Here is a 27,915-nt window from a genome sequence, read left to right on the forward strand (position 1 = left end):
CTTTTGGAGTTTCGCCTCCTGTTTTAGGCAGAGCAGCGACCCATCGGCCCCTTGCCATCCTTAGAGGGGAGTTTTTCCCCTCGCACGTGCGCCCATCCTGACCCGGCCATGCGCAGGGCATAGAAGAGCGGCCCCCTCGGGCCGGGCAGCAGCACAGAACCGGGTGAGCCCACCTACATGCAAATGCTATCGGGCCCGGTGGGAATCGCACGCAGCCGCCCCGTCGGGAAGGTGCGAGCGCAGCGAACAGGAGTGCAAATGTCCGTGAAAAGTCATCCACCTCCTCCCCTCCCCCTCTCATCAGGCAGCCGGGTGCCACCCTGGGCCCATCGGTGACCGCAGCCTCGGCGCAGGGAATCGTCCGGGAGCCGCCAGAAAGCGAGGGCGTCATTGTGTTGGGCGGGCAGCAGAGATGAGCTCAGGCCACGGATCTAGGCTGAGAAGGAGGGTAGCCTCATGGTTAAGGCAAGGGCTCAGGAAACCGGGGTTCAGTTCCCAGCTCTCCCAGACTCCCTCTGGGACCTCGGGCAACTCACCGAATCACTCTGTGCCTCGGTTTCCCCCTTTGGAAGAGGGGGATGACGACGCAGCCTGGTCTATTTCAGCTAAGCTCTTGGGAGCAGGGGTGCGCTCTCACTGCATGCACATACAGTAGCTGAGACGTGACGGCTGTTAACCTGGACCACCGCACTGTGGGGGTGGTGGGGTGAATCTGGAGGCCAGGCCCTGTCTCTAGCGAGCAGAGATGACAAGACAGCGAAGAAGAAATCGAGGCAGCTCGCGTGTCTCCAGCTAAGCAGAATCTCCATGGCACCGGCTCCGTGATGGAAGGGAGGAGAGGGGCCAGGCCTTGCTCCTGGCCAAGCTCCAGCCAGGCTCTGGAACAGCTCATATTTCTTTGCGCAGTGACAGCTAAATGAACAGAGAGCTCACTTTACAACCGCCCGGTTCACACTTAATGAATATTAATGGTAATCTCAGAACCTGCTTCTCGGCCTTATCTGGAACCTGACAGGACGCCCCCGCGTCAGGGCATGCCCATCACTTGGAACTGTCCCCCACTAACCAGCCTAGGAGGGGCTGGCTAGCTGCACAGACTCCACCTGCTTCCCATTAGACTTCCTCCCAGCCCGCCCCCCCGCACAGCTCACCCCAAGACTGCAGCACTCCACCCAGACTGAGAGGAGAGGGGCTGTGTACCCCCAAACTCCAGAGACTCCCATCCCACACAAAAGGGACAGGCTGTGTACCCCCCAAACTCCAGAGACCCCCAACCCACACAAAGGGGACAGGCTGTGTCCCCCCCAAACTCCAGAGACCCCCAACCCACACAAAGGTGTCTCCAACCCACAGCACTGTGCGTCCTGGAGGCCGACATCCCTCGGTACTTCACAGCCGCATTGTCTTTCATGGCGCCCCTGGAAGCAGCAGGATACCCGCCGCAGCAGCTGTGAAGCTGGAGATGGGGATGGAATTGGGCGCACTTGCTTTTCCCTCCAAGGCCCAGGGGAGGGGAAAGGGAAGGTGTGGGGTCTGTGGCTGGGGAGGTTCATCTGTGCAGACCCTTTCGGAGGCAGCTCAGAATCCTACTCCCAGATCAGCTGCTGAACCTGACCGGTCCTCAAACCTTCAGCTAGGCCATCCTACCATCTGGGGGCTGGAAACAGCTCCAGGAAGGCATTGCCCCAGGGGATTTGCCTGGAGCCAGGGAATCAGGCTGCTCAGGTTTCAAGAGACCAACAGAGCTCACCTGGCTTCCCACAGCTCTGGTGGCTGGGAAACTGGAGTTGGCTCCAAACCCGGAATCCTCAGAGCGTTGATATAACAAGACCTGGATCCAAAGCACTTCACAACCACAACCCAGCCTCTTCGGGACCCAAATCCATTGGGAACCTGCTTCCGACCCTATCCTGAGCATCCATGCCTAGTCCTAAGGTCCCCGGCCCAGCTGATCTAGGAGCACCCCTTGGGGAAAACAAAGCAGCCCTGATCTTCCCCTAGGAGCCTCCTCTGACTCCCTGGCCTAGCCCTGCTTAATGCTCAGCTCAGATGTTTCTTCCAGGCACTCTGGACCCCAGTTCCCTCCAGCGCAGGGATAGTCACGTCCCCAGCATCCCAGGAGCCGTGGCACGCTCTGGCCAGTCGCATGCGGCGTCACCAGGCAGCCAACTGCTGCTTGTTAGAGAACTGGAGCCCTCGTCGAATTACCAGCTCAGAGCCATTACAACTCCTTGGCCTCCTCTGGAGCCTGCCCTGGTGCACGCCCGGCCGACGGGCAAGCGTAGCCAGGGATTCACAAGGCTCTGTCATGGCATCTAAGGTGCATACCCCGGGGCTGGCAGCAGCTCCCAGATGGGGGTCTGGGCTGGCACGGCCTGGGGCAGAACCCAGCGAGAGGATCTTTCCTGTCCCGGCAGCTGGAGGAAGCCGAGCCGAGCCGAGCCGAGCCAGCCAGGAACGTAAACAGAGGAAGCGCGTGGGGCCTGTGCCGGCCACAGGGCTTGTTGCACCCACACCCCCGGTCCCCTAGCGAGTCTCTCTGAGTGCACTCCTCGTGCTGGGACTTTCCCTGGGGTAGAACCCCAGAGTCTCCCACTCGCAGCCTGGGCCACAGCACCCCGCTTACCCAGCTGGAATAAACCCCCTGACGGCGTCTGTGGCCAGTGGTGAGCAGCGTCCGCACCCCCAGCTTGTGAAAGCAACAGTCTCGGCTATTTTATCAGTAGGAACGGGACATTTAGAGAAAACGACAGACAGTCCACAAACATCTGTCTTCCCCAAGGCGTAACCATCCCACAGTGGTGCCCTAGGCAGGCCTAGCTTCTTCAGACACCCCCGCAGATACCTGTGTCTCAGCCAGATTCCTCCTCCAACAGGTCCTCACCAATTCCGCCCCCCTTTATACATGGCTAGCATCCTTCTGAGCTCTGGGTCCCAGGCCTCTCCTGCCCTGGCGTGGTCTCAGAAAAATGCAATGGGGGGCAAAGTTATGTCAGCACATAGAATGTTACATGGGATTAGATTATATCCTGCAAAATTGGGTGAAAACCGGGGGAAGGGGCAAACAAAGGTCCGAGGGCAACTGCCCCCCTTGTCCCTTGGCAATCAATGTCCCTGCCTTCAACCTTCAAGCATTTGTTTTGGGGTGGGCCTGTCTTGAGCCGTTCTTTACTCCTCCAGCTAATTTTCTCTACAGGCAACTGCTGAACGAAACCAACATTTACAGAGTCCCGATCCCGAGAAACTGGTCACCATCCATCATTGTGCAGCAGCTCCGCAGCCAGGGCAGGGCCCTTCGCTAGTGCACACGGGACGTGGCGATGATGGACACACAACGAGCACGGCGTGGGGGTACCATGCCGGGAGCCCCACCTTGCAGCAGACAGCGTCACGGTGACAGGTCCGGAGGGAGTGGGTGGAAATGCTGGCCCTGAAGGTGCAGCTCCCCGTGGCGCCAGTGAGGGGTGCACCAAGGAGAAGGGGGAGATCATGATCCTGGCAGCAGGTCCAGACAAGAAGGGGATCAAAGCAAGAGGTGGCCCAGGCAGGAGTGACAGCCACTGACCAGGCAAGATGCAGCTGGGATGGGGATACACCCCTGCAGGGTGCTGCAGGCTAGGACAGTGGTAATGCCATGCATGAGACGGACACACCCCGTAGGGCATGTGGAGGCTGGGGCAGCTTCCCTCCTGCTGCATCAGATTAAGCTGAATGGAAAGAAGAGAAAAACAAGCATCTCCGGGTATCGCTTTGGCAGGGAGAGAGGGAAATTCCATTCCAGCTGCCCCAAAATGCCAATTTCTCTCCAGCAAGCCTGCCCGTGGCTCCCCGTCCAGCCACTCCCATTTCTTCCATCGCCCGGCTGGATTAGAGCTCGAGCGACGACAGAGCTGGAAAATACCTAGTCCAGAGAGTTGCAAAGACCATCGATCCTTCTGTTTAGTTTATGAAGTGCCAGGCTCCGTGTTCGGCCAGCAGTTTGAAAGAGGCAGCAAGGGGGTGCAGAGATCTTGTTAGACACACGTGGATCTTGGCAACTAACAGAGTGGAGCCAGCTGCTGGAAGAGCATCAGTGAGAAACAAATCCCAGGCCTGAGAGCCAGACACTGCGCTCATAGCCCTGCCTTGGGCCATGGAGCATGATCCCAAGAGACAAAAGTCCCCCGCTGGGCACTTGCCCAAACCCAAGTTTGGCACCACTGGTGATCTCAGCAGAGAAAACCGCGGCCAGAATTGCAGAGAGCTGAAGGCCAGGCGTGTAGCCCCTCGCCCGGGTGCTGTGGCGGGCCCGGAATGGGCGCTCGGTGCAGACTTCAGGTGCATTGGCAAAGCACGAGTGGGCCGGGCAGGATCAGCACAAGGTGCTGCACATGGGAGTGAGGCATATGAGCAGAGCAGGAGGAGGGAGCAGTTCTGGAACAGAAGCGGAGGAGCTGCAGGTTATGACTGAGGAGCATCCACAGCAGCCTGCGAGGAGCCCGGCACTGGGCCTGCCGCTTGGGCCTGAGGGGCGCTGGCAGAGCTGGGGGGTCAGGATTGAGGGGCATTGTGGGAAGAACCTGCTCACACAGCCCTTATCCTAGGCACCGCTGCATCCCCCTCTTCTGAGCCCTGAACTCCACAAGAAAAACAGGTGCGTGTCTGCAGCATGCACGCAGCCGCTCCTGGAAGCCAGCCCCAGAGAGTCAGGCTGGGAGCTGCCGGCCCACGGGGAAAGCTCCCAAACTAACCCCCACGCTGATCCAGCAGCGCTGGAGTGCGAGGAGCTCATGCCAGCCTGGCCTAGCCTTGCTTTGAACACAGCCACGAGCTGCAGATTTAAGGGCTTGTTTTCCTAACCCCTCCCTCACCTGCCAAGGCAGGGGTGGCCCACCCCAGCTGGAGAAGGAGCCAGAATTTACCAATGTTCATTGCCAAAGAGCCACAGGAATACGTCAGCAGCCCCCCATCCGCTCCCCCTCCTCCAGCGCCTCCCACCCACCGGCAGCCCCGCCCCCTCCCTCCCCGCACCTCCCGATCGATCAGGGGAGGGGCGGGAAGGGGTGGAGTGGAGTGGGGGGCAGTGAGCAGCGAGCCCCCCCGGCACATGGGAAAGTTGGCGCCTGGAGCTCCAGCCCCGGAGTCAGTGCCTAGACAAGGAGCCGCACAGTAACTGCTGAAGAGCCGCATGTGGCTCCCAAGCCACCAGTTGGACACCCCTGTGCTAAGGGGACAGAGGGCATCCCTGCCCCTACCCGAGCCAGCCCGCTGACTTATTCCAGAGAGCCGTTGCCAAGGCCTGGCCATGCCCCTCTGCTCCGCCAGCCTGCGCCATTGAGGTGGGCTGAGGACTGGGAGAGTGAGAGTTAGAGGGGACAGGAGATGCAGGGGCATAGGGAGGGAGAGGCTGGAACTAGAAGTTTGATCAGAGTTGGGGGGCAAAGGGGTGGGGGTTGCAAAGGGCCCCATCTTGGCAGCACCATACCAAGACTGCAGACTATAAGATCGATGGGGTGGAAAAGGAGGGGACCTGATCTTGTTGTTAGATTCCTAGCAGGGGAGCCAGATCTCACTGTGTATCTAATGCACTTAGCATTCACGTGTCTACAACTGGGCTTTCTTCTTAGCTGTGCCAAAGACACTCGCCTGGGGTCACGGCCCCCAGCTGTCTCTGCCCCCCCCCCTTTGTAATATGGGGATAATGTTTGAGGGCTGCGGCAGGAATCAAGCTTTGGCTTGAAGGCCCAGTAGCAGGGCTGAGTGGTAGGTCAAAGATCACTCAGTGAACCAGCATATCCCACGAGAAGGCGTAGCGGGAGGTTATCACACAGCATTGTACGGGATGGGCCAAGAGGACTAGCACTGTTTGTACAGATAGGAAGGGCTAGCAGGCCGCAGGAGTCAGAGTCATAGAGTTCAAGGCCCGAAGCCACCATGAGCTCATCCAGTCTGGCCCCCTGTACATCAAAGGCCACCAGCATCCCCACACCACCCCCACCAACCAGCTGGAGACCACAGGCTGCGTCACAGGGACAGAACAGGAAAAACCGAGATGCACCAGTGCCCCAGACCCCTGCAATGACAAGGAATTGAGTGAGAAAGACCCAGATGATCTCAGCAAGCGACCCGCACCCCAAGCAGCAGAGCAAGGCAAAAACCACCACGGTCCCTGCCATTCTGACCTGGGCGATCGGCTAGACACTGAGCCTGTGGACGAGAAGCAGCCAGCCAAGTGCCTGGGAGAGTGACCGCTCAGTGCCACCACAGAGCCCTGGCCCACCCCACCCAGTGTCCCTTCTCCAGCCGTGGCCAAGGAAGGATTAAAAAAAGCCCTCCCACAATGCATTGGGGGGGGGAAATTCCCTTGCTGGTGGCCAGCTGAAACCCTGAACCATGAGATCTCCTGCTCCCAGGAGATCTGGGTTCAAACTGTAACCATGTCTGACTCCCCCAGTGACTTTGGGCAAGTCCCTTCATCTTTCTGTTCCCATCTGTCAAGGACAGGAACCCCTCCCTTTGTCTGCACAGACCATCAGCTGCTTGGGGCACGGGCCAGCTCTTGGCACATGTTTGTGCATCACCTAGCACACGGGGGGCTCCGATCTCAGGAGGTGCCACTGTACCACATGGGACATGCAGGCTGAGCATGGGAGGAGCTGTGGGGTCTGCAGTGATTTCTCTGGCCAGGGGGTGTAGAGGATACCCGACATGGTCCATCATGCCGTATAGAGACTACCCACCTGCTTTAAAACCCTACCTTTCCACATCCATTCCTCCCTCCCATCAAGAGGGCTCTGGCCCAAGGGCAAAGCAGAATTCCGTTTTCACTGGCAGCTCAAGCCGGGCTGCGAAACTGATTCCGTCCATTTCGCCAACAGCAAAACATTCGGGAAGCCTGCGCTGGCCGGCACCTCCCCGGCCGCTGCTCGAGCCAGAAACGACGTCTCCCCGCACGGCCCCCAACCGCAGCAGAGATAGTGGGAGCAGGAAGGGGCTGGTCCGTGACCGCAGCAGCCATATGCTGGAAGAGCCAGGAAAGGGAGTGGGACTGCATCAGAGGGGCTCTGAAGACAGAGCCTGGTTCAGGTGTAACCCCAACCTCAAAGCACCAGCAGCCACATTCACGAGCACCGCGGCTTCCCTCCTCCCCATCTTTTTAATCCCTGTTTCGTTCCTTGCTCTAGCCTACCTCAGTCATGCGGCTGGTACAGGAAGCACACCAAGGAGGCAGAGGCAGGCAATTGGCAGCCCTGCCAGCCCCCACAGCACTGACAGCAGAAGACGAGTTTCACACCGTAAACTGCTGGCTAACAGCAAACTTGCGTCAATGGCAGCCACAGCACCACGGGCCTGCAAGGGGAGCTAGCCCGTGGGTCCTGACAAGGTGGGAGAGGGCCCCACAGTCTAGCCACTCTCAGGCCCTCATGCCCACAAATGGCCCACACAAGCCTTCCCCGGCTTCCCTTAGGAGGCCCCTCCACGGGCTTATAGGTTTCCCATGTAAGCAGATTTCCCACGCTTGCTTTCACCCTATTCCTCTTCGTTGTCAGATGTGGGCGGTCATGCCTACTGGCTGGAGTGAGAGTCACACCTAGTTGTTAGTACAGGAGTTGGGAGCCAGGAATAGGAGCCCAGGGTCAGAACTGGAAAAGGCAAAGCAGGGGCAGGGCTGGGTCCAAGGCAGGAGCAGGGCTGGTCACAAGTGCGCCCAGAAGCTATCACAGCTGTGGGCGAACGCTGCTGGGTTTAAGAGCTGGTCTGCTGACTCTTGCCACCAGTCAGGCAGGGCAGCCAATGCAGGCCAGCTGTGTTCGGCAGGTTCCCCAGAGCCGGCTCTGCTGCAGGCCCTGATCCTTGACATTAGCTAAGCACCTTTAAGACACCAGCCCACTGGTCACCTCACCCTCCTCATCACTGGGGATATGTAGTCCCCACCCCAGCTTCAGTGGTCACTTAGCCCAGCGATGCTCCTTGCCTCCCTTGTCTGTCAATCTCTGCAGCCCCCTGATCACCCATGCTGGTCAGAACTACCATTTTATCCAGCCATGGACCCAGCAAGACAGGGCACATCCCACCAGAGCCATGTAGAGAGGGATCAATAACTCATCCCCACTCTGTGTGACCCGAACCGTCTAACGTCTGCCCTTGTCCCCACTTCACCCGCTCTGCTAGTACCTGGCTGTGGCTGGCGTGCATGGGGATCGGCTGTATGAACAGACCCAGGGGCGAGCCGAGTACACTGGAAACTCTGCCCGGCTCAGGGTAATTGGCAAAGGAGAAAAACCTTGTGTGTCTAAGAGGGGCTAAGGCTGGAGCAGCCATAGCTGCAAGCTAGGAAGGAGCAGGTTGGTCCAGCTGGCTGAACAGCCAGACATCCACTGCGGGCACAGCTACCAATATAGGCTGGCCAACAGAACCTTGGGACAAGGCCCGATGGAAGAAGGGGAGACTGGGCCTCAAGAGAAGAAAAGGCCCAGTTGGGGAAGGTGGATCGGGACCTGCTGGATATCTACAGGGAGGAGCCCCAAACCTAGCTCAAGTCAAGTCCAAGCGCAACAGATTGTTTAATGCAGAGTCACAAAGACATTAAAAACCTGGCATTTGGAGTTACACAGGAGAAATGGTTACAGGGCTATTTATAGATATGTACAGCTCCCCTGCGCCACCCAGCGGGGTGAGGCGGGAGAGCAGCCCAGCTCCACTTCCACCATGTCCCCTGCGTCCTAGCATCAGCCGCCTCGCTGCTAGGGGTCTTTTCTGCTATGCCCAGCCCTGGCGAGAGCACAGGCTGCTGCTACCCCTCTCTCCACCTACCTCCTCTACACACTAGGTGGCAGCACCGAGCCTGCTGCTCCCCACACCCTCTTCCCAAGCCCCTCTGCCCCCCACACCTCTGCCTTAACTGGAGCTGCTTTCCCCTCCTCCGTCCAGGGAAGGAGGGCAGGAAATGGCAGTGAGAAAAGGCAGGTGGCTAGAGTGATGCCAGGCCCCTGGGTGAATCATCCTCGGTGGGGACTGAACCCGGGACTTGTGGTTCTAAAAGCAGGAGCCTCTGCAGCCAGAGCAGAGACCCCCGGTCAGTTGGCCAAAGCTGTAGCAGGCTCAACCACCACTAGAGGGGGGATAGAGCACCACATTGCGTGGGCAGGAGTGACTGGTTTGGGACCATAACGGGCAGCCACATCCAACCCCCGGCACTGAGACAGAGCATAGAGCCCAGAGCCCTGTCTGAACCAAGCAGAGGGGCCAAGGAACGTGCTTCCTTCGGATGGGATTGGACTCTAGTGTCTTGGGGATGATGGAGGGGCTCTGTCCTCCCCCCAGACCTCTCACTGAACAGCATGGAAGCCAAGCGACCCAGGAACGGCAGCGACTGTCGGGTCCCCACAAAGGCCCGTGGCTGGTGCTGCTGTGTCCTTGGGCAGGTGGGATGAAGCCAGGTGGCCAGCTGGAGGAGGATGGAGGAACACCTGTTCCAAGCAGCCTAAGCCACACCTGGAACATGCCTTCAGCAGATGAGGAAGAGGAGCTCGGCCATTCCCGGCACCACCCCTTTGGCAAGTTAGCCCCAGCTCTGAGTCTCTGCCGGGCCCCCTAGTGTCACACAGGCATTATTGTAGCAGTTCTTCCCAGGAGATAGGTCTGGAGAAGACTTCCCTTTCTAGCCACAGGTCATAGTTCATCTGGAAATCCTCCGGCAGCTCCACCCTCTGGCCCAGCACGCTCTGTAAACAGTTATCCACGGGCAGGAAGTCAGGGTTGCTGTGCGCCCGGTCGTAGCGCCGGGAGTTGAAGCGCTCGATGCTGGCTCGCAGGGCGCACTCCTCCGCCTGGAAGTCCCAGGGCCGTGCATCCAGATCTAGGGCAGAAGGGAGAGGACATTAGGCCTAGATAGCCAGGGAGAGGTGGCCTCCTGGTCAGACCTTGCCTACCCTCTCCTCCCTTGGACAGGCAGATGCCCCTGCCCAGTCCATACCTGCGAGTCAGGAGTATCAAAAGAGGAAAAGCCCCTTTCACTGGGAACCCTAGGATCAGGGCTCCCAATGCCCAGGCTTCAGGGCTTGAGCTGTCACCAGTGGGAGTCAGGGAGGGAACTGGGCAGTTAGGTGCTTTATGGCTTTTGCCAAGAGGGGATACCGGGCTAAGCGCACCACTGAGCTGCTGCCATATTGCAGTTGGGATGGCACTTCCCCATAAGGGGAGGTTGGTACAGCTGCCCTGGGGAGCGAGTTTCTACAGCTGCCGGTTCCTGATAGCTGAGGGACAGAAACAGGAGCGGCTCAACCACAGCTGCTAGGTCCAATGCCCCTGCCCACATCTTCAGGGTGGAGATGAAGCCTGCAGTGCTCCATCTTCACCCACCCACGCCATTCTCCCAGCATACAACGCTCCATCTTTGTCCAGGCAGCTGCCCTCATCTGTAATATGGAGGGACAGCCTCCTGGAGACTGCAGGTCCCAGCATGCAATGCTTCGCCTCCCCCTGGTGTATTAAAGACCTATTCTGTTTTATGCCAATTAGCGATGCCCTTTGGGCTCCTGGCCAGGTGCCAGCCTGGCCTGCTATTGGGCAAAGTGAGCAGATGCCCCCTGGGATAAGCACTCCCACTGGGCTCGACCCAACCCTGAGGCAGCAGGCACATGAGAGGCCACGGGGCGAGGGGTACCATTTCCATAGGCCCAGTCATCGTTGAGCCGGTGCCGCACTTTCTGGTAGATCGCGGACATGGTCTTCATGTTGCTTTTCCTCCACTGCCGTCCCAGGTACTTGGTCTGCACCTTGAGCAGCTTCAGGACGTAGAGCTGCATCATGGCTTGCTTCACCTTCAGGGCTCGTTTCAGGATGGGAGCCGACTTGAACACCACCAGCATCTAGGAGGCACACCGGTCACACCGCGCCAGGGGGCACCTGCTCCCTCAGCACGCACGTGGCTAACGCTGTGCCAGGCACATGTCCACCGAGCCCATCCACACACATCCCCGGCACCGGGACAAGGCCTGGATCAACGACTCACCCCACACTCCACTTGCGGAGGTTTTTAAGAGCCTTACACAGCCCCCACCCACACAGGTCTCTGCACCTCGTGGCGCCCAGTGGACTCCCACTCACCATGGTCCTGGAGTGCTTCCACTTTGTCAGCTTGTTCAATATCCTCAAGAGGTTTATACAGGAGAACAGGTTCCGCCAGCAAAACTGATTGTTGTCCCCGGCTTCCTACAGGGAGAGGAGAGCCGGGTGGGAGGGTGAGCAGCCAGCTTGGGGGTGTGCCGCACAGGGCTGCCTGTGGGAGGAGGCTCACGCTGAACAGGGCCAACCTGAAGGACAGGATTCCCTTTCCACCCAACCCTCCCCTAGTGCTAACTGGAGCCCAGTCACATGTGCGGGGAGCTGATCTCCGGAAAGCCTGGGTTGTCACAGCAAGGCAAGGAGCCCAGCACTGCCCCAGTCCTCTGAGCAGCAGCCTGCCCTGGGGGAGGAGCGGATCCTGCTGGGTGCTTACACACCTGCTCCCGTCTGCTAGGCCTCCCAGTGCTGCAGAGAGCTCTCCTGGTTTGCTCTACAGCCCCCCTCTGCTCTGGCCCCAGCAGGGAAAGGACTTGACAACCAGGAGGGAGGCAGGCCCATGGGTACCCTGCAGGGCACTCACCAGACTCTCTGCCGTCAGCTCCGGAAGCTCGTGTACCACGCAGTAAGGGTAATCCAAGACCGAGATGCTAGAAGGAGAAGAGAGGGCCTCAGCCTCTCCTACTTGCTGATGCACAGCCCCAGCCTTGCGTGGGGGGATATCTGTGGAGTCCCCTGCACCCCTTGGGGCAGCTTCCTAAAGAATCCCATGGTGGGGACAGCTGACAACATCCATTTACTGAGAATGGGTCCCGCTGCCTGTGCCACAACCGAGGGGGGGCGTTGCTGGGGATTCAGGCAGCATGGAAGGGAGCCTGACAGGAGAGATTAGAGAACAGCTCCCTTCCCATGGGCCCCACAGCAGGAGCAGCGTTTGGGGAGGGAGAGCAGGTGCTGGGTATCCCATTGTGGGTGCAGTGTTGGGAGCCCTCAAAGCACCCCACAACCCACTCAGTACCTCATGCTGGGCTGCTGATGGGGGGGGGAAACCAGGTACCGCATGGCAGTAATGGTGAGGGACCCTCATCAGGTACCCCAAAAGGTACTTGGGTACCCCACTGCAGGGCCAGGGATGGGGGCCCTCAAGGTGCCCCACAACCCACTCGAGTAGCTCACTGCAGGGTTAGTGATGCTAGGGGGCACCCCACTGTGCAGCGATCCCACCCCATGGCAGCTGCAGGGTCAGCGAAGGGCCCTGGCCCCCCGTTACCTGTTCTTGGCAGTGATGTAGGACATGATGTTCTGATTGAAGAATTTCAGGATGAGTGGGATGCAGTTGGCAAACACCAGGTGCTGGGCCATGTACTCAAACTAAGAGCAAAGATAAGGGAGGCAGGTAAGCGAGCAGATCTGAGCCCCCTCCCCCGCAGTGCTGCATGCTCCCCCAGTGTGTGGGGGGGTCCCCCGCCCAGGTTTACCTGATAAACGTGATTCAGCTTGAAGTGTTTGAGCAGCAGGAGCAGCACGGCGGAAATGGCCTTGACGATGATCTCTTTGTGCCGGTTCACGTCCACGCCCAGCTTCATGCTCTGCAGCACCGTGGTCCTGGAGGACAAAGCCCCAACCTCAGCCCCCTGTCTCAGGGAGGGGGTACCCAATCCCCAGGAGAGGGGATGGCCAGAGACAGCCAGACCATAACCCCGCCAAGGGAATACAGCCCACCGCCAATTCCCCCTGCTCTCCCTCTCCACAGCCACCACTCCGTTGTCCCCTGAAGGCCTTTCCTGCATCTCCAACTCTCATGCTACCTTCAATTAATGAATAAGGTTTCCATGGTACGTTTTACCCCAAAGATCCCAAGGTGTCCAGCCAACAAACTCATCTCTGTGCCTAGTTTGGAGCCACTCCAGCCCACTGCTGAAATGCAGCCATCTCCGGGGCGGATGGCAGCAGTGACTAACAGAACATGGGAATGTTCCGCAACAGTTCAGGGGAGGACAAATCCCGTCTCGGATTGAAACCACAATTCAGACTGGCACACCAGTTGGAATCAGGCCAGGACGCTGGGCTAACCCACCCTGGAATCTGTACCAACATCTCAGCAGAAAGACAGCTCCTCTGCAAGCACAATGCACCCAGTGCTGCAAGTCGTGACTCAGAGGGAAGGTGCCTCACCAGTCACCAGCACCGCAACCTACACCATCTTGGGCATGAGCCAAAGAGCTCCCCCTCCAAGCGAGGGTCAGGCCTAACCCTGCTTAGCGTGAGAGAACTGACAGGATCCAGGGAGTCTAGCTCCAGGCCATTTCCTAGCTCAGAGTTAAGACTCGCCCTCAGCACAGGAAACTGAGTCACCGGCCACAGCCCAGGTGCTGGCTTAGACTCCCCAGCTCCAGCACAACCAGCCAGGCCTTAAAGCGCTGCCATGCAAAGCCAGGAGGGGCCTTCTGCCTACCGGAGACCTAGTCACCCCCATTATCTCACCCCCCGTTCACCCCGTTGTGGGCTTCTCCAGGCCACCAGAGAAGGGCACTCACGGCATCTCCTCCGGCAAGACGTCCGCGAGGATGTTAATGGAATCCGTCTTGGCTTTGGAAGTGGGGGCTGCGGCCAGCAGGATCTTCAGCAAGGCAATCTGTGGAGGGCATCCAAGAGCTGGGTGAGGGCAGGAAGGGCCTCCGAGGGCAGAGAACAGGGCTGGGGGTGCTGACGCAAAGGTGCTTAATGGCCCTCAATTCGGCATGCGGTGGGGAAAGGCGAGAAGATGCCACCAGGCGTGTGCCAGTGAACACAGAGGGGGCACATACCAACGGGCGGGGGGGGCTGAAGTCATGTGACTGGGAACATACGCACAAGCAGGGGCAATCAGGCACTTGTCAGGAGACGGTTCTGAAGCAGCAGAGGGCACAATCAAGCACACGCCAATGGACAGGGAAAGGAGGAGTGATCCGGTATGACTTGGCACCTACCAGTGGAAAGGGGTTGAGATCATGGGATCGGGCCCACCCCAGTGTAAGTTTGGTGAGGAGAGCCCAGCTGTACTGGTCAAGACGGGAGAGCGGGAAGGGACGGGGCTCGGGCTAGGATCAGTAGTGTGGCCACAACTCACCATGTACTGGGGCAGGCTGGGAAGGAGGCCCTGGTACAGGGCTTCCGTAGGAACTTGCTCCACTTCCTCTTCCCCCTAGTACAGAGATGAGAGAACCTCACCCTGAGAATGTCTCCAGCCCTCGGCAGGTGGCCGATTTGGACTGGGGTGCCGGGGCCTGCCTGGCTCGTGGCTCTGCAGAACCAGACGTGAGCACAACGCAGCCTCCCAGGACACGGGCCCAGCCCTCCCCTCCCCCAAAGGACAGCCTAGCAGTCACACAGCATGCTGCCACATAGGGATCAGAGCTCGTGAGGGGGGAGGAACCTCCCCCCGCAGGTTACCCTTGAGCAAACCTCTCTGGCTAACTGAAGACACAGCAGTGACAGGCTCCTGCATGCAGTCACCTCCTCAGGGGATACAGGATTGGCAGGGTCCCCGAGGACATCCAGCCACCCAAAGGAACCCCAATCGGCAGCTCTGCAGGCCCCACAACCAGCCCCCTGGCCTCCTCCTCACCCTCCCCGAAGAGCCACTTTACGGATCTGCCTCCCTGCAACATGTGGACTCTCCAGAGAGGGGAGCACCCCTGTGGCACTCACCCCGGAGAGCGGGGAGCGCACGTACTCCTCTTCCATCTGAACCTGAACCTCCGCGATCGACGTGTACTTGTGCTGCGCAGAGACAGAGCAGGGGAGGTTAATGCCACCGGCGCGGGGAGACTCCCGCAGTCCCTTCGCTGACAGCATACATGCCACCAGCTGCAGCCCACCCAGAAGGGAAGCCACAGCCATGCTTGTGAAGGCAGGTGCCTGTAACATTTTATGACTATTACATGTTCTGTCCACCTGACTGTTATGATGTTTGCTACCTGCTCTCAAGGGGTTCATTCCAACAGGAAAGCGAATGGACCTTTCTGGTAACCCTCCACTGACCACCACTGGATGGTTGTCACAGCAGGGGAAGGGGCTGACCTGGTTCAGGAGACCCAGGGCAGACTAGGGAACTTTGCAGGGGAGAAGAGGGCAGTCCTGGGAGAACAGGAGAGAGGGCAGGCTGGAGGCCTGGCACCTGGATGGGTTGCACAGTCTGGGAGGATCAAAGGTACAGCTGGCCCTCAACTGGCAGGAGGGGTTAGAGGCACCCGCACACACAGGCAGCGTCGAGGGGAGCCCGTGAGGGGGGCACTCACCAGTTTCAGGGTTCGGATGCTCTCGTGGATGGGCCTGGGCAGCCCCACCACCGTGTTCGTGTCACTAGAGAGAGGAAAGAGCCAGACTGACATGGAGGCTGAAAACACCCTCTCCTCCTGGTCAGAAAGGAGAGGATCCATTTCTCCTAGAGGGCAGAGAGCAGCCATCGAGCTGGGGAAAGAGCCCAGTGGGGTCTTGTCCATCAGCTGTCGCCTTGCCAGTGCATCAGCATGAGGCCAAAGTCGGACGAACCACGAACTGGCTCTGCCCAGGACCCAAAGTTTATACCCCCACAGCCTGGCTCTGCTTTAACTCACTTCCCCAGCGTGTAGCCAATGAACTTGCTGCGGCTGGATTCCAGGAACATCTCGATGTCCTTCTCTCTGCGGGAAGGAGGAGACCACTTACCACGCAGTCAGGCCCAGGCCTTCCACCACTACCGTGGTGGAGAGCTAATTACAAGCAGAAAAAACGAATCAGCCCAACAGAGCTCTCCTGGGTCAAGTGAGATTCAGAGACAGCAGACCTCCTGCCTCCACTCCAAAGTCCCACCCCAGGAGGGTTCCCACCCCTAGGTGAGCTCCAAAGAACAGCACTGCAGCCCATCTTGTCTCTAAGACAACAGCCAAGCTGGGCTCCAGTGTGGAACACGATAACCCATTGTTGCTCCAAGACAATGCCACCACCCTGGAGGCTCATAACACTGGGGTGGTTGATCTCGACAGCCTCACTGCTGGACAGTTCTGCGAGGGTCCTGTCTGTATCCTGAAGGATAGTGGTCTCCATCTGGGGAGCGGAAATCTGTCTCGCACTTTAACCATCACCCCTCAGTGTTCATTAGACAAGCCGATGGCAGAACACTGCCAGGGGCCTGACACAAGGTCAGTCCTAGTGGTCCTGAGGTGACAACTCACCTGACCTTGGGAGCCCAGGGCAGCCCCTTTGGGCAGGCGAATCGGTCAGTGGGAGGGTGCTGGATGGGTGGAGGCATCACCTCGTCTCGTTCCAGGGGGAATGTCTCCCCCTCGAGGCTGCTGTCATCGTCATTCTCCTCCTCTTCCTCACGGGAGTCGTCAGCTTTGTAAGGGTCCCGCTCATTGAAGGCATCGAGGTTGTCTTGCTTAATCAGAGCCTGGAACCAAGGGAGAAGGCAGCTGAATGGGGAGCGGGTGAACGTCAGATCGAGAGACATGGGGAGACAATAACTCTGGGGTGCAAGGCACCCCAAGATCACACCTGACTCCCCAGCATGCCAAGGGCAAGAAGCTGGCTGCCCTGTGTCACCCTTGTTAATTTCACTGTCCCCTTGAGGAAAAGGTGACGTTCCCTCCACGACTGCCCCTGATCTTGCCCAGATTCAGCCTCACCTTGTGTTCCCGCCGGCCCCGTTTCTGCTGCTGTTCGATCAGGTCGGAGGCCGACGCCGGTGGGGACGCAGCCCTCATGTTGCGGATCACTTTGATGCTGTCCTCTGGAAGTGACGGGAGGCCCAGTATCTCCCGTTTCTCGGCTTTCATGGCTTGGAGCTCCTCGAAGCCTCCCAGAGTGCACTGCAACACAGACGCCCCCCACACACCCGGGATTGTGACTGAGGCGACTGCATGGACAAGCTCCCGCCGGACCCACAGCGTACAGGGTTCGCTCACGCGTCAGAGGTCCAAGCACCCAACGCTGCCTGGCAGAAAGTCCACGCGAACAGATCCCCAAGGCAAAGAGCTCTGCCCATAAACCTTACGTATGGGGTCTGTTATTTAGGGTCTATCTAGGCTAGATCCTAGAACGTCAGACACTGGACTGCTCAGTCTGAAGACAGCCCAGAAGCCAATGGACAGAAGGCACCGCTGGGGTTCTAGCTACAGGACGTCACAGATCTAGTGAAGTGAAGGGCGCACTTTCCTTTGGTCAAGAGGCCATTCAGGAAAGAGGAGTATGGTCTAGAGGTGGGAGCACAGCGCTGATAATAAGAAGCTCTAATCCCACTTCTCACACCATCTTCCCTCTATGACCATGAGCATCCAAAACACTTGGCACCTCAGGTCTCCCATCTGTAACATCTATAACACTGGCGACAGGCCTAACCACACCGTGAGAGGATCTCTATGGTGCGCTCTGACTGTGAAAAGCGCAATGGGATTCTGCCCCGGGGGCCCTACCATTCTACCTCCTCTGAAGGAATGGAGGATCTGCTACAGGAACCCAGCAGTATTCAGCACAAGGGCAGCTGGGAGTTAAAGGCTCCAGGAAGTCAGCATAACCCTTGTTATTCATACACGGAAGGAGCTTTCAGCTTCGACAGCTGGCAATGTGTTTAGCAACACAAGGAGGGGGAATTTAACAGAAAATCGACCCTGTCAATAGCTCCCTGTAAACAGATTATGGAATTTCACCTGCTCCAAGCCACAACTTTCACTGGGGACTGTCTACATTACAGACTGACACTGTGTTGATCTCACATACTGTTTGTGTCTAGCCAGTTATCAAGCAGTTACTCATTGCCAGGATGGTACAGGGACATGACCCTGACCGTGAGCAGAGCTGTCACACACTTGTTCCAATGGTTAATTACTCTCACTGTTAAAAATGTATGCCTTATTTTCAGTCTGAATTTGTCTAGCTTCAATTTCCAGCCATTGGATCCTATTAGACCTTTCTCTGGTAGATCAAAGACCCCATTATTAAATATTTGTTCCCCGGGGTTCTTACGGACTGTCATTAAGTCACCAATTAACCTTCTCTTTGTTAAGCTAAACAGATTGAGGTCCTTGAGTCTATCACTAGAGGACAGGTTTTCTAATGCTTTCATCATTCTCGTGGTTCTTCTCTGCACCCTCTGCAATTTATCCACATCCTGACTGAATTATGGGCACCAGAACTGGATGCAGTATTTCAGCAGCGGTCGCACCAGTGTCAAATACCCAGATCCCAGAAATCACAAAGAGAGGTAAAATAACTTCTCTGCTCCCAGTCTGTTTATGCATCCAACGATATGTTAGCCCTTTGGGCCACAGCATTGCATGTTTACCTCACTGTCTATCTCAACCCCCAGTCTCTCTCAGGGTCATTGCTTCCCGGGACAGAGTCCCCCATACTGTCAGTATAACCTACGTTCTTTGTTTCTAGAGGAATACAGTTACATTTAGCTGTATTAAAACGCATATCTAGATCGCTCTGAATCAGGTGACCCGTTCTCTTCACTCTTTACCACTCCCCCAATTTGTGTGTCACTTGCAAACTTTATCAGTGATGATTTTATGTTTTCTTCCCGGCCAGGGATAGAAGTGTGAAATAGCGTAGGGCCAGAACCAACCCCTGCAGGACCCACTGGAAACACACCCACTCCACAACGATCCCCTGTTTACAATTACTCAGCTGCATCTCAGGGCGGATGTACCAAGTTTATCACAGGACAAGACAGTCAGGGCCCCTATCACTTGCTTCCAGCCAAGTCGGCCCCAGATGAGATGTCAAGGAACGAATCACTTGGATGATGGCTTTAGAAACCTTGTCCCAACTCCCCGGCTCAGGCCAGGGGATTCTTACCAGCGCCGTTTTCCAGAGCAGTAGCAGCACCTTCTTCATAGGGAAGTGCGGGGCATGGCCGCTGCAGAATTTGGTCACCATTCCGAAGAGCATGACGGAAAATGGCTCGTTGTTATACAGCGGGGCCCCTAGAAGCAAACACACCCATGACAGCCCGGCTCGCCTGAAGAGCGCCCACCCTCCCATCACCACCTCACTCTCAGGGCAGAGCTCCAGCATGTTCCTAACCTCACCATTAAATCCCCTACATGCTCACCCCCACCCTCATCCTCTCTCCAGCCAGCTCGTCTCCTCCCTTCTGAAGCCCAGGACCTACCCTATCTGCTTATAAATAATTCTGATGTTGGGCAAGGATGGCCCCAGAGACCAGACTCCACAGCAGAGATACAGTACAGGCAATGAGAATGCTGGCTTCCTTTGCTCTGCCACCTCCAGTGTGGCTTAGCCGTGCCCCAGAGGAATCCTCCAATAACAGCAAAAGAATCCTGTCTCCATGGCCCATTCAGGCTTTGGCTGATTTGCCAAGACAGACAAGAAGAGCATTGGGAATGGATTCTGCAGAGTGGGCCCATGTTGCCTGGGAATTGGAATGGGACCCAGTAATTCACTTCACACAGGCCACTGAACTGCTGGTCACTACCAAATGGGCCAGATTCGAACCACTACAGAGATTCCAGGCCCTGGCTCATCACCTTGCAGGGAACACTGCTGTAATCTACCCACCCCACCATTACACACCCGGGACATTCCAGGGGAGGATCCTACCTAGCTCTGCTCGGAAAGTCTGCCTAATGGTCTTCCACTCAATCTTGTCTCCCTCAGCCTCCTGCCGGACAGTCTCTACGATCAGGTACATGATGTTCAGCAACACCCTGCAAATCATAGAGAGTCAGACAGTACCATGGGATGACCAAGGGGGGAGCAGGTCTCAGAGGAGCTGCCTATGACCTGCTGGCTCCAACAACACTTAGAAAGGCAGTCATGTTCTGCTCCCATTTGTCAACATCCCACAGGAGGAACAGATCAGACTCAAGGGGACTAGAGTTAGATATCGGAGTTGGGGGTAAGAAACCCTCTGGAGGAGTGTTACCCAACTCGGGGGGGGTGGGGGTGAGGCGGAAATCACGAGATGTTGAACATCTTATTATAATCTAAAGCAAAGAAACCCTCCCCCACACCTCCCCCAACCCAGGTCCTTCAAGGTCATAGAGTTTAAGGCCAGAAGGGTCGCCATGATGATCAGTCTGACCAACTGTATATTACAGGCCACGGAACATCCCCCAGTCAGCCCCGCACCAAGCCAACAACCAGATTTAGACCAAAGCGTTACAGCCCTCAGAAGACGAAACTATCATGTGGCACAGGCAGAGAACAGGTCAAGGATCCCCTCTCTGGTGACACACAAACTAACCAATTATCTAGGCTCTGCATCGGCATCACTGATACACTTTTTACTCTTCGTAAATAAAAGTGGGTCGTGAACATTTTTAACTTCAGATAACGGGTCACCAACCTGAAAAGACTGAGAAAGTGTGCTCCACTCCTCATCCCTTTGCCCCCCCGTCTTTTGACCCCGTAGCAGTAATTCGCTGTGTACATGGATTAGGAGATGGTCTGACCCTGTATGGCAAGCCCTACTGGTCCATCAGTCCAGTATCCAGCCTCCGGCAGCAGCCTGTACTTGATCCTGCAGAGATGCTACCGAGCTTAGCATGTCTACAGTGCTTTTCGAGCCCAGAGCTCAACACACTTTAACAAAGGTGGGTGCCATTAGACCCATTTTATAGGTGGAGTAAATGAGGCACAAAGAGACCACAGGGAGTCAACACTCTGGAAATGGCGCCCGATCTCTAGCCCTCTCTGCGGGACTGCACATCTCTCAAAGAGGGAAACAAATCCCATAATGCACCTGCCAAAGCTCCTTTCTGAACCTCCAGGCCCTCAGCTTAGACCCTCACCAGCCTGTCCCCATCATTTACTCACCTCAAATCTGTGCTGTCGGCCAGGGAGATGGCGGGCTTCCTCACGGCACTGCTGCAGGCGGCGCTGTTACTGAGGGAGGAAAGAGACTCAGACCCTCAGATCAGGCTGCCCACACCTCCCCCTGGGAAAACACAGTTTGGATGGTTTAACACCGCCGTAAACAACCCATTAAACCACACAGGGTCGCTGCTGCTGGACTCTCACACATGACTAGCATCTACGGATGCCAAAGACTGGAAGCCTTCAAATCAAACTGGCGACGCAGGGAGCAAGCTCAGAGTCCCTGGGAAAGAATATGACTCTCTCCTAGGGGAAAACTAAATCACATTTAGTACTTGCTGCAGCTGTGCTTCTTAAACATCTCACTAAACCTCCCCCAGAACTTAGCCCCATTTCTCAGATGGGGAAACAGACACAGCAATGCAGTGATCTACCCTAGGCCTCAAAGGGAGTCAGCATCAGAGCCAGGACTGGCATTCAGGAATTCCTGGCTCCCAGGCCTGCTCTCAGAAACCCCTCCCTCAAGTGCAAAGCTCTCCACTCCGGAGCCCGCTGCTGACGTGAAAGGGCTTGGTCCTTAGCGGATTCTCCCCCACAGGTGCCCATCAACAATGGACTCACAGTCTATGCTCAGGGCAGACCTAAGGCTGCACCACATCTAACATGCTCGCTGGGTAAATGGACTAACCCCCGGGAAGAACCATTCTCTCCAGAACGGGTGTCTGACCATGCGTATACCTCCCTGCCCCTCTTCCCATTGCAGAATAAAAGTGTTCTGGAGAGCATGCAGGAAGAGATGACTCTTTGCAAACATGCCTTTCATCATTGCGTGAGCACGCTTCCTTAGGATGGCAAGGGAAGTACAGCTCAAGGGACTGGAAATGGGACAAAGAGCCTTTCCACTACAGATCTCCAGTTCAAATCCAGCCCAGCTGCCACCAACCAACCACTGGTTGGAAGCGGGGGGGAATTCCGTTCCTAGTAGCCAAAACCCACCCCCACTGTTGGCAGCCTGAATACAGAGACCGAGGATTGACCGGACTGAGCTAGAGGCAGTATCTCCAGGACACGCGTGAAGCACTCTGAAACTTGCAAAACTCACTACTGCCTACATTGCCCCGGTCCTTGGAGCCAAAGCCCAATCCGACTCCCGCTGGCGTCAACAGGAGCCTTCCCGCTGACTCTGACGGAAACTGGATTGGGAGCAGAGAGCTGCTGGGAAGTGCACATCTTTCATAAACTGGAAAAAGATCCAGGGGGAGCAGTTCACACTCATGTTATCAAAACTCCTTTGGCAGAGCTTTTCATATCCCCAGCCCCATGGTACTTACTCAATCTCCATGTTCAGAAGCTCCACCAAAGCGTTGAAGGTCCCAACTTCCAGTAGCAAGAAAATGTTATATCGCATCCAGGCTTGAACTTCAGCCTCGGAGCCGCACTCTCCAAAGGTGCCTGTAAGAACGGTATTATTGGGTCACCTTTCCACCAAGAATCTCAGCGCACTTCACAGACATCGAAGCAAGCCTCAGAGAGCCCAGGCAAATCTGATCCATGGATTACAGACAGGAAGACAGGCACTGAGAGGGGAAGAGACTTGCTCCAGGTCTCAGGATAAAAAGAAAAATTAGTGGCTGAGCTGGGCGAAGAATCCAGATCACCCAACTCCCGTTCCAGTGCCCCATCTACTGGGTTAGAAGTTGGACAAAAGCATTTAAGAGAAATATTTTTCCGTTGAAATGATCCACTTGGATTTAAAGATTTCCCCTGAAGCATTTGCAACCCAAACGTTGCCACATTGAGCTAGTGCAGGGGAAGCAGGGGCCAGATTCTGGCCCCAGCCCATATGCGCTGATCTGATATAGGGACTGTAAAATGGACACAACCGCCAGAGGGAGGATTCCCCTTGCTGTGGCAGCTCTGTAAGGCTCAGGTGCATGGCCCCATGATGCCCACAGCATAGGGGACAGGCCTGGGGGTAGGAGAGGGAGTAGGGATAGTGCTCAGCACCATGGCCATTCTGGCCTGTGGAGCATTCCACTGGCAGACAAAGGGAGACTGCTCCAGGCCCCCTAGCTGCTGTTAATTTGACTGGGGCCACATCAGCCCTCAGTGCAGGAAGAACGTGGGTATTGCAAAGGCGGTTTAAACAACATAATTTTTTATTTATTAATTATTATTATTATTAGAGGCACCTTTGGAAAATGCAACTCTGCAGCTTAAATCAACCTTCACCCCAGACCCTCCTGGGCTACCCCTTATGTGCTGTACTTAAGAATCGAGCCCCTAAACAGGAACCCAACTAGAAATAAAGGTGAAAATGACTCATCGATTTCGCTGCCTGAGCCGAGTGAAACGCACAACAGGTAAGATGGCAACAATCGTACCAAGTTAATTCAGATCGAACAGCTGCAGGTGTGACCAGGGACATGAGGAGGGAAGCTGGTTTCTAACCTGCGTGCCCGTGTAATAAAAATTCTACATAGAAAAGTTAACAGGGATTTCAGAACAGGACCAATTCTTCTGCCGACATTGCAATGTACCTTGTGCAACGTAGAGGATGGCTCGGGCCACCTTGAGCCTCTTCTCCCTGGCAGTGACCTCCAGCCCATCGAGGAGCCGCATGGCATGGGTTCGATGCTGGCTGCTGTCCAGCTCGGTCCATTTTTTATCCAGCACTGAAAAGCCAAAACACAGCTAGTTTTGTCAGAGGTTGCTCCCCGCAGCTGGAAGGGGATGTATATTTCTTCCCCTCTCCAAAAGCCAGGAAACTATGAAGCAGTTACAGCTGCAATTCTTTCATAGGATGTAAAACAAATAGAGGAAAATTCAGAGCATTCAGCCTAAATGGAGCATCAATTTGGACGGGGTGTTCATCACAGCCATGGGACAAGGCATAGGTATGTCTGATCATCAAGGGGCCAGGTGGCAGGAACTGTCTGCCTTCTAGTACAGCACAGAATTAATCAGACTCATCGGTCTGATTCCACATCAGCAGTGATCAGAAGCCAGTACTGTCAATGACCTTCATAAAACGAGATGGTTGTTCTTAATGGACAGACTTCCACATCTTACAGCACAGTCACAGTTGGCACCAATTAACCACCTAGCACATTTTGATAGACTAAGTGCTGATTGGGCCATGGACACTAATCTACTCTTTCCCCTTCAGTTCACAGTGAGACACATTAGGTGTCCTGTGAACACTGACAACATCTGTTAGCAAAGGTAAACAAGGAATCAATGTACATGGCTGGTTCCTTCCTTCTGACACAGGGATAGGCGCACATCAATACTTCTGTCTCCTATTGTCTATGTTCTACAGGTGACAACATCTCTTACCGTGGACCCTAAAATCTTCCTCAAAGCATTTTCGATTCAGCTGGAACTCCGGACCCTCCGTGTAGCTGTATAGTTCTGCCAAGAGAGCACACTGGTGTCTGCTGGTTGCCAATTTCATTTCTGCATCCAACCAGAAAACACCTACCAAAAACTACACAGTTCTCAGCTGTGAAACTAAGGAGCACGGACTTCACTTCAGTCATATCACACTTAATGTTTATTGGAATCTGTGGTCATTAGAATCTGCATGGTTTTACTTGTCACCTGGGAATTGCTGCTATGGGTTATTTCTACACATACTAATTATATTAATTTTTTTTAAAAAGATCTCTCATCACTGAAGTTTTCTACACTTAGGGCCCATTGTTTTCAGTTTTTATTTTATTTAATTTTTCCAGGCAATTTATCAGTGTTTATTACCACAGCAACAAAAACAGGTGAAAAATCAGTGCAAAAAATATTAGTAATTTTTCTGGGTAAATATCGGGGTATATTTTGGCGGACAGAAAGACGGGGGAAAGCTATTCACTAGATTAATGCTTTGAATTCCGTTCATCAATGTAGTTTGCTGTAAAACTAAAACAGAACTCAAAACACAGTGCCACCGCTGAGTAAGAAAACAATACACCTCTAATCCCGAAATAAAACTTTTCATTTGAATAAATGGTTTACTGTTGTAGACTTAGAACTATTCGCCTATAAATATTTACATTTAATACTTGGGCCACACTATTTGCAGTGCCTACACTCAACTTCATCCTTTCCCTGTTTTTTTTTTTTTTTTAAACTTTCGAATACTTCCTTGGGTTCTGAAACGTATCCTGATACAGATTTTCATTTTCTTCCTATTTTAGCGTGTCAAAACTTTAAACTGCTATCTGCTAACAACTTGAAATGTGTACGTGGCGGGTGTGAGATTCCTCAGTACATACCGATGCGCATACACTTCAGAGTTTGCATGCATGCCTGCCTGTTTGTTTATTGTGTGCATCTTCTAGACTAATACATAGTCTTACTTCAACAGGCAGTTTTGCATATACACACAAACTAATGTATTATCATAATACATATATCTCATGCAATGTATTGTATTTGCCGAATAAAAAGTTATTTTTTAGATATTTGAACGATACAAAAGTAGGGTGAAAATCAGAAAAAAATGAATAATACTTTTTGTAAAACCTGGACATTTTTCAATAAAAATCGGTTTAAACTGAAAACGAAGTGGCTTATGTATACTCAAACGCTCAAAACATAAAAGATCTCAGAACAATGTTTTACATAAGTGAAATTAAATAGAAATTATTTTTGGTATTTAAAATATTATTACTAGTGAAAAGAGTTTATCTGGATGTAAATTTCTCAAGTATTTGGGATCCAAACACTGCATCCACTAGCCTGAAAACTGAAAGCTGAAACTGACAAGAAAGTCAAGTGAAACTGATTAGCGTGGTTGTCCAACATGGGAAATAAAAAAAAAAAAAAAAAGCAGGGTATATGGCAAAAATTAGTTAATTAAAACGAACAGAATTTTAACAAAGTGTTATTAAGCTAAAAACAGCTATATGAAAAATATATTATTTTTTGAGTCAATAGTGTTCTTTTACTGACCAGTGAGCAAAAAACAATACATTTAAACCTAATGGTTAAATTATTTCCTTACCCGACAGCTCTGCAGACCATCTATCTGTGTCTGCATATTCAAACTCCAAGTCTGGGGATTCGGAATAGCCCTGATGGCAGAAGAAAAACAGTTTTAATGAGTCACTATTCAGTAAAAAGAAAAGGAGGACTTGTGGCACCTTAGAGACTAACAAATTTATTTGCGCATAAGCTTTCGTGAGCTACAGCTCACTTCACTGGATGCATCCGATGAAGTGAGCTGTAGCTCACGAAAGCTTATGCGCAAATAAATGTGTTAGTCTCTAAGGTGCCACAAGTCCTCCTTTTCTTTTTGCGAATACAGACTAACACGGCTGTTACTCTGAAACCTAGTCAGTAAAACAAATTCACTCTCTGTAGCTTTCAAAATTCATCCAGTTGCAAGTTCGGTACAGTATTTTCAGTCTAACAGATATGATATTTACCAGTGCATCAACAGTATCAAGGTAACCTACTAAAATGCCTTCTGTATTTTAAATGGGTGTAATATTCAACATTTCTTATTCCTACCCAATTGTGTAATGTTGCTCTGTGCTGTTGAAAAATCATGTTCCATTAAGTTGTATTTCAGCAGTGAGTGACCCCTGTTTGTATACAGCCTATAAAGCATTCTGGGAGCCTTTGAAGGGAAAGGCACTGTGTAAAATTTTATCTATCCACAGGCTTATTTAATCCTAAAACTGGAGCAGACTAGTCTGGACCAGGGAGCTCTCAGATCTAGTCAATTTAGAATAAATGTGAACCACTCTGAAGTCTGGGATGCTACCACAGTCCAAATCCTCACCCTCACCTTTAAGTACTAACAGAATACAAAGAATAACTAAGTAGGTAAGTAAGTAAATACAGAGTAGAGGCAATATTACTGACACTGGAAAAAGATCAAGACTGCAACAAGATGCAGTCGCTTTTAAAGAAATGAACATAAGTCATCAACAGGCTCCCTTGGCTAAGCTTTAGGCGAATCTTGGGCCATCTGCTATCAGAGGACAGGATGCACCACCTTTGGAAAAGCAACCAGGAGTCCGGTGGCACCTTAGAGACCAACAGATGTATTTGGGCATAAGCTTTCGCGGGGGACGGGGACGGGGACGACACACTTCTTCGGATTCACCTTCGGGACTGGGATCAAATGAAACAGCAGCATCCATGTACTCATCTTAAGGCCGAGAGTCTCAACCCGTTTACCGCGGCGGGCTGCCCGGGTCACCATCCACGCAATGCGCCTCCTGCCCGTGGGGCCCCGAGGACGTGACCTGGGGGGGGCCGGTGTGCTGACGGGGCCGCCCGCGGGCGGGGGAGCGGCTCTGGCCGGGGAGCAGGGGCGCCGAGGCGCGGGCCGACACGGAACCCCCCCCCGGCCCGGCCCGGCCCGGCCCGGCGCCCAGACACCGCGCCGAGGGGCGCTTTGCCTGTGCGTCCACAGCCAGCCCGGCCGGGCCCCAGGCAGGGACCCGACTCCCCCCGCGGGACCGGGGCCCCAGGGACCCGCATAGCAGGGGAAGGGGGCTGGACCCGGCCCCGGGACCCCCACCCCCCGACACCCAGAAGGGGGAGGGGTCTGCTCCATTTGGACCCGGTACCCAACGGCCCCGCCCACAAGGCCCCGCCCACTCGGAGCCGGAACCGGAGCGACCCCGGCGGACCGAGGTGGGAGCAGGGCCGCGGCCGCGCTCTCACCTCCGAGTCCTTGCGCTGGTTGCGGTTGAACTCGCGGCCCTTCCCCGCCGGCGGCGGCAGCAGCAGCCCGCCCCGCTGCTTGTTGTTCACGATCAGCGGCCCCGGCCCGCCGACGCCGCCCGGCTCCATCGCCGCCCGCCCCGGGCCCCGCCGCTCTCTCGCGAGAGGCGCGCGCGCGCTCCCTTCTCGCGAGATCGGCGGCCCGGGAGGGCGAGGGGTCGAGGCGGCCATGTGCGGTGTGGCGTGCAGTGGGGGGGGGGGGCGGCCATGGCGGCCATGGCGGGTGTGTCATTCAGCTAAGAGGCGGCCGACGCGTGGGTCGCTTGAGGCAGCCATGTTAGGAGTGGCGGGAGCTGCATCAATCCGCCTTTTCAGGGCCTGTGCTGGCTG

General features: G+C 55.0%; 1 protein-coding gene across 2 annotated transcripts; it reads right to left on the bottom strand.

Annotated features, from left to right (window-relative positions):
• Positions 1-8,526: 8,526 nt before the first annotated feature.
• On the bottom strand, positions 8,527-27,703 carry STRIP1 (striatin interacting protein 1). Of its 2 annotated transcripts, none has more exons than XM_073320233.1 (21): positions 27,526-27,703; positions 25,850-25,919; positions 24,187-24,261; positions 23,388-23,522; positions 22,179-22,299; positions 20,848-20,916; positions 19,630-19,736; positions 18,865-18,992; positions 16,692-16,874; positions 16,239-16,456; positions 15,642-15,707; positions 15,324-15,387; positions 14,734-14,805; positions 14,153-14,227; positions 13,581-13,678; positions 12,522-12,648; positions 12,314-12,414; positions 11,627-11,693; positions 11,089-11,193; positions 10,646-10,850; positions 8,527-9,838 (listed from the first exon to the last, which is right to left on the bottom strand). In XM_073320233.1, the coding sequence occupies exons 1-21, from the start codon at positions 27,652-27,654 to the stop codon at positions 9,591-9,593; spliced, it is 2,463 nt and encodes an 820-aa protein (XP_073176334.1). In that variant the 5' UTR covers positions 27,655-27,703; the 3' UTR covers positions 8,527-9,590. The 2 variants fall into 2 exon arrangements, with proteins under 2 accessions (XP_073176334.1, XP_073176333.1); XM_073320232.1 differs by lacking the exon at positions 27,526-27,703 and adding an exon at positions 26,960-27,381.
• Between the last annotated feature and the right edge of the window lie 212 nt (positions 27,704-27,915).

The sequence above is a fragment of the Lepidochelys kempii genome, chromosome 21 (genome assembly GCF_965140265.1).
Source record: "Lepidochelys kempii isolate rLepKem1 chromosome 21, rLepKem1.hap2, whole genome shotgun sequence".
NCBI lineage: Eukaryota > Metazoa > Chordata > Testudines > Cheloniidae > Lepidochelys > Lepidochelys kempii.

What these genes read in the sequence shown, in the direction of transcription:
- STRIP1 (XM_073320233.1), bottom strand. Translation starts at nt 27,654, where the DNA reads ATGGAGCCGGGCGGCGTCGGCGGGCCGGGGCCGCTGATCGTGAACAAC. An exon ending in GGGGCCGGCGGGAACACAAG is followed by an intron (nt 16,457 to 16,691) that starts GTGAGGCTGAAT and finishes CCTTGGTTCCAG; the next exon opens with GCTCTGATTAAGCAAGACAA. An exon ending in TGCGCTCCCCGCTCTCCGGG is followed by an intron (nt 14,228 to 14,733) that starts GTGAGTGCCACA and finishes TCTCTGTACTAG; the next exon opens with GGGGAAGAGGAAGTGGAGCA.